The sequence below is a fragment of the Belonocnema kinseyi genome, chromosome 4 (assembly GCF_010883055.1).
Source record: "Belonocnema kinseyi isolate 2016_QV_RU_SX_M_011 chromosome 4, B_treatae_v1, whole genome shotgun sequence".
Classification (NCBI taxonomy): domain Eukaryota; kingdom Metazoa; phylum Arthropoda; class Insecta; order Hymenoptera; family Cynipidae; genus Belonocnema; species Belonocnema kinseyi.
The window spans coordinates 69,078,217-69,087,663 of record NC_046660.1 but is presented as its reverse complement, the minus strand read 5'-3'; the positions used below and the strand labels follow the sequence as shown (position 1 = coordinate 69,087,663).

At 26.9% G+C, this 9,447-nt stretch overlaps 1 protein-coding gene across 1 annotated transcript in view; it reads right to left on the bottom strand.

Annotated features, from left to right (window-relative positions):
- Positions 1-5,165: 5,165 nt before the first annotated feature.
- Positions 5,166-9,447, bottom strand: part of LOC117170955 (cadherin-23-like) — a 39,012-nt gene continuing 34,730 nt past the window's right edge. The window contains 1 exon segment of the mRNA XM_033357996.1: positions 5,166-5,339. Coding sequence (XP_033213887.1) covers positions 5,166-5,339 — 174 coding nt within the window.

The window sequence follows — 9,447 nt, the reverse complement described above, 5'->3', positions numbered from 1 at the left end:
TTATCGGAATCCTTTGGCTCTGTACAATTCTGATTTTCAGACTATGCTGAAAAAATATATCTAGACGAAAAAAAAAATTTCTTTAGAAGTTACAAAATGGCGGACCCCTAATTGTGACCCAAAATTGCAATATCCAGAATTAATCAAAAAAATGTCAAATTCTTACCAGAGGCAAATTTCTTTATTAGAAAGCATGTGATGACAATTAAAATTCTAAATTTTGAAGACATTCAAGATGGCCGCACCATTTTTTGTCAAACTTTTTATCGATTATAGCTTTTCAGTTGTCAATTAAAAAGTTACGTTAATGTAAAGAAACATATTTCATAATGCATGAAAGTCAAAATTGTGATAAATTCAAAATGGCACCTTATGAAATGCTCAAAAACTCGTATTTTATATGTTTTTTGTCCAAAGATTTTTAAATTAAGAAGAAAAATCAATTTTACTGTTATAAAGTGTATGGTTGGCAGTAGATAACGAAATGCTCACTAAAGTAAAAATGGCGCCTCATTACTATGTTCAAAAAGTTACATAATTATTACTATTTTAAACAAAATATTAAATATATTTGCGAAAAAGATTGAATGGTTCTCAAAACTTAAAATTTGTTAAAAGTTTGAAAGGTTGGCTAATAAAATAACAAAAATATCAACATTTCTGACTTCAGTAAAATTTTCAAACTTCATCAAGATTATTATTTTGAATTTTTTCAACATTTTAACTTTTATGCATTACGAATTATTTTTCTTTGCAACAATGTAGCCTTTTAATTAACACCTGAAAATTTCTTATCAAGAAACAAAGAAATTCTAAGCTTAAACAACAATTGGGTGGCGATCTTGCATTTTTTCAAAATTTCGAGATTCCATTTTCACGACGTGCTTTCTAATAAATAAAAATGTCTCTTATAATAATTTGACGAGATTTTGTTAATTATTGTTGAAATTGTAATTTTGGTTCAAATTTAGGGGTCCGCGATTTTGTACATTTTGAAATCAAAAAACTTTTGTATAGATATATTTTTTCAACATATTCTAAAGATCATAATTGAACGGAGCAAATGGATGTCGATGAAATATGAAAAATGAACTGCATTTGAAAATTTATGGTACATTTCCCCATGTTAATTACATGAGAAACTGAGTGCTTTGGGTTACATTTTAATATTAACAGATTCGGCTTAAATTTGATGGAGATCATTTTCTTAGTCATTCACAAAATAGGGAGATGAAAAGTAAGACATTTGAAAAAAAATCGACCAAGCGTAAATAAGCACCACCCTAATATACAAATACGTATCATCTCTTAAGAAAAAATTCAAAACTGCTTGCTAAAAACCTTGAAAAATTACAAAAAATTCCTTCATTTTCTCAAATATTTTCCTAAACTTCCAAAATCATAACTAAAAAATAAGTTATCCTGACCGAAAGACGTGCGCACTTAGCAACTGTGCACTCTTCGCTTCTCGATCGCGTTAAAAACGGGCAAATCATGGTGGGTGTGTTCATGGACGTCAAAGAACTGTAAAATGTTGCGCTAAGCTACACCGTTGTAGTAAATATATTTTTTTCGATATCGAATGATTTCAAAGGTAAAAAGGGATTCGAAATTTACGCGAAAAGAAGAAACTGAAAGAAGCCACCAAAAATGTAGTTACAATAAAGGTCATGGAGGCTTGGAGGGTCTGGTGATAACGTCTTGAGAGAAGAATTGAAGCGATTTAAAAAAAGTCGCTGAGTGGTGTCAGCTTTGTGTTCGGTATTACGATTTAAAAAAAAGGATCGATTTAAAAAAAGACACTAGTTGTGGTAGACGCTGCCGTGTTCGTATATGCATACCGTGTATTACCGCTGCTGCTGCTGCTGCTGTTGCTGCCGCTGCAATATCCACGTGCACTGTTCACTGCCACCGCAATTCGTGTTATGATCGTATATACCTTTACGGGACGCGAATAAGGCGAGGAGGTCAACCAAGTGTGCGAATGATAATTGAAGTCCTTATTATATGTCGAACTCTTCAAAATAAAATAAAAAATATTCTAAATTATTATTTACAAAGCAATAAAAACGGATGTTAGAAGCTACACTAACGAATGACATTATCGGACCACTAACCGGATGAGCCACAATAGAAATTTTTGTTTTAAACAAGATTTTAATAAAATATACTAAATTATTGCAATAATAATAAAGTGACTAAAATACACGTGTGGAGCAAAAATATTGAATATTACATTTTTATAAGAAAGAAATTTTAATATTTACACAATGATGCTATTTTCTTGACCCGTGTTTTTTATTCATACTGCATTCTAAAAATTGTTTACTAAATCAGAAAATAAATTAAAAGAAGAATTTCATTTTTTTGATTTTATTTTATTTTTTCAATAAGTAAACTCAAAGTTTGTAAAATTAAACTTGGCGGTGAAAGATGACAGCGATATCCAGAAGATAGATGGAAATCTCTTGAAAAAACAGTCGTAAAGATTTTTAAATTCTGCGCTCAATCAGATCTAGCTGAAGTAAGTTAGCTTCATAGCTATTAATTATTCAGATGACAAAGACAAAAAGAAAATTCCGATTAAAAGAGTTGAAGTACAAAATTCCTTAAAAATAGTAATTTTGTTTCTTATGTGATAATTCAAGGTCCACAAGGCCAATTTACTTCAGCTGATGTTCATTTCAGGCAGAATTTAATCAAATTTTCAACAACTTTTTATCAATATATTTATCTATATCCTGGATGCCGCAATCACCTTTTAAATCAATTTTTAGTTTTTATAAGTCACCCGGTTGGTTCGAAAGGAGCTTAATGGGACATATGGGGTAAGGTGAGACACCCGTTGATGATTCCGGGCGTCTCACTTTACCCCAGACTGTCAGGATTAACTCCATTTTAAGGCAAATCAAGAATGTTAACAAAAAAATCCGAGTCACAAAGTCCATTCTTGTTCAAATCATTTCAGATTTTAATTTTTTCAATTTTGAGGTAGAACAGCAATATTTTTCGTTTTGACCAAAAATTTTGGTACATAATGCATATTTACGGAATATAAAAAAGATTGTTATAAAGAAATGTGAATAATTTATTCCATTCACTTTAATTTAGACCCGCCAGGTTGAATTTTGAAACTTCAACGCCACATTCAAAAACCCCCAAAAATTCATAAATATCAGGTTTAGCTGTATCATGTAAGGGAAAACTTTTTTTTTACAGTACATTACGACCTCTAAATATCGCACCATTTATTTCTCCTGCATTAGAGTTTTTTAACTCTAAATAAAAACAAAAATCGGAAATGCAACTTGATAAAAAGAAGCCATTTTTTAGCTCTAATTCTTACATCTGTTTCAGAATTACATTGAATTTACCTGAATTCACTTTGAATTTACTAAAAGTAAAAATTGTTGGTCGCAACTTGACTTTATTTAAATTTCTTTTGAATTAACTTAAATTATCTTTGAATGATTTTAAGTTTACTTTGGAATTACATATTTTTAATTCAATGAGATGTAATTGATTTCCATTATCATTAAGTCATTTTCTCTTCAGTTTCATTAAAAATTATTCTTTTGTAATCACTTTAGTTCACTTTAAATAAATTGAATTTACGTACAAAGTTTTATATTTAAAAAAATAGATATCTCTCAATGGTCTTATGATCTTCTCCACATTAATTATAAGCAAGCCTTCAGATGAAAGACTAATTATTGTACCACTCTTGGTTTTTAAGTTTCACATAATTAATTAAAAATTGACACCAGAATAACTTAATCTACTATTTTTGTATATAAAGTGCGTTGGCCTAATTTTCTGGAATGTAAGATTGTACAAAAGAATATAATCAGATAATTTCCGGTGAAAAGCATTTTCTTATTCTTTGGCGGATGATTTTACTTAGAAAAGAGTTTTTAATTTAGTTTTAGATGTTGATAATTAAAATTAGATTGTAGAATGTTAATCGTAGAATAAAATAAATGTAAAATATAATGTGACTATAATTATATACGCACACTGGACTCGAATTCTCGTTGACGTAGAAAGACGTAAAATTCTCAGTTCTAGACAATTGACTGTAAAAACGTAATTTTAAAACATAATATTAAATCTGTAACTTTTTCTAATAATAAAATCAAATTTAAAAAAAAAGCATTGAAAATTCAGGATAGTTTATCAAGAAAATCTAAGCACAGTTTATAAACTGTTAAATTTTTTAATATATTAAAAATATTTCAAATGCAATCTATTCTAGTGATGAAGACATAATACCATTTTGAGATTAATAATAAAATTATTTAATGAATTATTTAATTGAAGAGTTTCTTCGGTGAGCATTGTAAAAGACAGAAATTTTCGTAGAATATTCCGTGCGTTTAGATAAATAGTAGTTAATGTTGTAAAAAAATAATTTAATTTCTATTATTCATTCAAGAATAAATAATTATGATTGTTGATTATAAAATTTAGATGGCTAATATGTAATTAAACTAAATGAAAAAGGCCACAAATTAAATTTTTAATGAATTCATGATTTTTTCCATCTAGAATGTTGTGTCACAATAGTTTTGAATCTATATGTGGATATACGTACATTAAACGTATTATCTTATGCACCTCGTTCCATATCTAAATTGTTATTAATAAATTAGCATTTATATATTCACATGGAACATTTCTGTCTAATGTTTTCCAAATAAATACACTATGATAAGGATCTAAAATCAAGATAAGAATTATCGAAACATTCGCACACTTTCTTATCTTTTGATTTTATGATTTTCCAAAAATACATAAAGCTATTGTAAAAAAATTGTACAAAGTTGTAAATGTGTTTTGAATTTGAGTCAACAATTATAAAGTATTCTCTTTGGTCTTTTCTTCAATTGGGCTGATTTTTTAAAACGAAATTTCAATGTAAAAGGCAATTAAATATTATTATATATGACCTTCGTCGCCTTGACGGAATTATAAAAATTCGAGCATTAGATTTATACAAGCCATTCATCAATTTGTGAAAGTCTTGTGTAGAAGTTTAGAATGATCGTGTTTACGCCTCACAACAAGCTTGAAATTGCAATGGCCAGATTAAAATTGATTTTATTTTTATTAAAAAAAAATATTACTTGAACTCAAATAAAAATCTTGAATTAATTTTTATCGAACTAATGCGATAAAGGCATTGCAATCGTGTTTGCTAGGAGGCGCAACATTATTCGCACACTCTCTTTAATAATTAAATCATGCACCGATTCAATCGATTCATCGTCCTTTATCATATTCTTGAGCTCTGCGAATCTCGTGGTGCATTTGCGTGTATGTGGATCGCATGTATGTGTCTGTAAGAACAAAAAGAAAAAAGAGCAGAAAAACCAGATGATTTAAATATAATGAGGATTCATAAAATATGTAAAAAAAGCCAGAATTACAGGCGCGCAGAGCGTGAGCCACCTTTAATGCCTCATTGACCTCATCTAATGCTTTTTTATCTGTACATTTACAATTTGTGTACCAATGAGGAACGTTGTTTAATCATGTTGTTGATGTTATTGTTAAAGAATGAGATTCAATATTGTACATAATTATATTCATTATAATTGATGATATAAATAATTATATACATAAAACTAAAAATACGTGCTGCGTTTGTCCCATTTTTCAGGAAGCACCCATGGAGTTTTTTATATGAAAGATTCTGAGCCAAGTTCACCTCCCTCCTTGACTTCTGCCTATGGCAATGTCTGATGTGATCCTTTTTGTGTATATAAAGCTGTATTAAAATTGCGAGTATAAAGTTTGTATATGATCTTCTATTTCCGCACACCATCGTATATTTCATAGCATAGAAAATAAATAAGATTTCATTTCATTTCAAATTCATTTCTTTATTCTATTCATTACAAAAGTTTGGAGAAATGATAAATACTTGAGTTGAAATAATTTTAATTATTCATCTTTATAATTGAGAGGCCACAGTGGACTAAAAAAACTGTTGAGAACAAATTAATTTTTGTCTTTAGCCGGAAAAACTGTTTTTTTTTTTCAAATTTATTTATATTTATTTAAATAAAAAAATTTTTAGTTCACGTAATAAAATATATTTGAATTACCCAAGCAACTTTTTTTGTTGAATCAAATATCAAAATCTACCAAAAAATTTGGTTAAAACAACCAAGACATTTCGTTAAGCAACCAAATACATTGTTATCCATATAATAACCATATTATTGTACCAACAAAAATTTTTCTGATTCAACTAAATCTTTTTCGAGCGAAGACAATCGTTAGCAGATTTCAATATTTTTATTAAAAATGAAATCCAATCAAATTTCGCATTAACCTGACATAGCCGATTTAAACAATATTGTTAAATCTTTTTTTCATTCAATAACGAAAATGAAAGAACAGAATTTTGACGATTAATGTGTGCCGTTATTTAACAAATACCTGGATACTCAAAAATACATTAAAAATATAAAGGAACTATCCAAAAAATATGTTCGTTAGCAAAAGAAATATTTTTAAATGTATTGCATTTTTAGCTTGATTTAACTCATTTGAAATAAATGAAGAGCAAAACTATTGATGAATCAAGGAAATTCAATAAATTATTTGTTATTTTATTTAAAAATTTTAGAAACAGTCATTCGTATCAGGTATTTATGATGGAATAAATCAAGTTTTTTAACAGAATTGTTCATATATTACATGGAAATGAAACCTGAGTACCATATTTAAGAATCCTATAAAAGTCGATAATTTCTTAAAGAATTTAAATTAAAAAACGCCGAATTGATTTTTTTACAATAAACAATTAATTTTATTGACAAAAATTTTATAAATAAATGTTTATCATGTCATGTATTTATAAATAAACTTTCACTTTTACACTGAATTAACGGCTAATTATTTAGCGATGATGTCTTGCTATAAATCTGTAAAATTTGATCATTTTTTTAACAAAATTAATTAACAAATGTATTCAGCTATTCCAGCATTTAAACTTTGTTCTTTCAATCTAGTTACACATTTTAAAACTTTTTTAAGCCACTTTGATAACCATTCACTATTGATGTTGTTAATAACAATGCCAAAAATAAACTTTGTTGTCTAATCTACTTTTAAATTAAAAAATTAAGTTGTTTTTATGGAATATACTGAACATTACTCAGCAATAGTTTTTTTACTAGCAGTTGATAATTACTGTAAAAAAACGTTAAAAAGTTATTATTAATAGTTTATTATGTTAAAATAATCAATCCTAAATAGTAAAAATAGATAAATAATGCATTTTTTAAATATTTGATTGACGAATTACCAAATTTGATGGATTATTAGCAAGAAATCATTGCTAAATAGTCGAAATTTCGCGAAAAAAACGGAACTTTATTTATAAATACATAACTTTATTAAACTTGGTTTAAACAATTCTTATCAACAATTTATTGTTTATTTTTTATTGTTATCGAACAGTCCTAAAACTGCAGCAGATAGTTATTTACAGTTTATTACGCCGAAAGAACCAATTTTTTACGTCCAAAAATAGCCCAAGGTGTATTTTTGAATTAAGGTTGTTTGAAAAATGAATAATTTTTATTGCATAAAGAAGTATGACACTTAGGTTTTATTTCCTATTAATACATATTTGATTCCATACAGATAAATTATACATTTTATTGTATATATACCTGATGTGGATAATTATTTATAGAATTTTCTTATACCATAACAAATTATTTATTAGCTCTCACTAATTTAACTAAAACATCTTTGTATGAATAAATTGTTTAAATGCAGGGCGAATCAAGTTACGCGCCGCTAAAAATTCCAAATAAACATGTTTAGTCACTTATTTGTTTATAACAAGTTCAATAAACTTTTGCATATTTGAATTGCAATTGAAAGTTTTTTATTTGTTGCTTAATGTTTTATAGGTATTTTCAAATGAATCTAAGTATTTTTTTAAACGCAATACATTTCAAATGTTAAGCTATATTATTCCTTTTATTAAATCAAAAATAATTTATTTTCTCTTTTATAAAACTGGCATAATATTTTGATACAGAGTTTTATTGGATTTAATTGAAAAAAGGTTGAAATCGAATAACAATTGTTATCTGAAAATGAATGTAAAAATTTTTAAGAAACTATTCGGGATGCACGTGAAAACAATTCTACCCTAAATTAAATAATACGTATGATTTTTAAATATTTAATAACAATTGGTATTTTTTAAAATAAATTTGATGAACGAATACAGATTTTTATTCATTTTTGACTAGCAGATTTTGTTTTTTCAATGGAATCGATTTTGAATAACTTGAAAAATCCTTTAATTTTGATGCTTAGCAATCAGTTATAATTTTTTATTTCATACACAACTTTATAAATAAATTCACATCTTGACTACTAGTCAATAAGAGGATTTTGTTTTTTCATTTTCATTGTGCTTTATTTAAATAAATTTTAATAAAAAATACAGCTTTTCGTCAATATTCATCCATCATATTCAGTTTTTTTCCAGTCGAAACAATTTTACATTACCTTGATAAGCTGTTCACAATTTATTGAAAATTAATACAGCTAGGAATTCGTTTATAAAAATGTTAAAGAAATTAAAAATTCTTGTTTTTTTTATAAAGACTCATAAGATAAGGATTTTTCAAAGTTATTTAGAGTTCCATTGAAAGAATAAAGTGTGCTGGTTAAAAATAGACGAACATTTGTATTTTTATGTTCAATTTATTTAAAATAATTAATAATTAGTGTCAAATATTAAAAAATCGTACACATTAATTATTTTCAAGAAATTTGTCCTTGTTTTTGTTGAAGAAACACAGTTTTTAGAGGGCAAATATTTTTAATCTTTAGGAAGCACTTTTATTCAATAATTTGTTCTTAAAAATAATAAAAAATTTTTCTTAAATTGTGACATACTAAATATAATTTGAAAGAAGTCTCTTCACTGATATTATTTATTTTTGCATGTTGTTGAATATAAAATTAATACCAGAAGGAACAAAAAATCGGCTCTCAGAAATCAATTTAAAATTTAGATAATTTTTTTTAGGAACGAAATTCTCAAATCAGATGAAAATTGTAAGATTTAAATTAATTTGTTTAGAAGTTTTTTTGTCCCAATGTGGCCTGGATTCTATAACTGCGTAAGCATTGTTCTCGCTAAACTCTGTTGTCCTCTGGACATTTTTAAAACAAATTTAGAATTTTTATTTTGAAAATATACATATTCTTAGATCAAATTTTACTTCCCAACTTTTTTATCTGAAGAAAAAAGTTGTGGTTATAGCCGTTTCCGAAGTAAATCCGAAAATCCTGTTTAAAAAAATTTGTTTGTCTTTTTCACCTCAAATCGCTGTAATTCAGCCCATTCTTGGAATTTTGAAATGGAATTCACAGAAAATATTCTTTATGGTTCTCGACATCTGG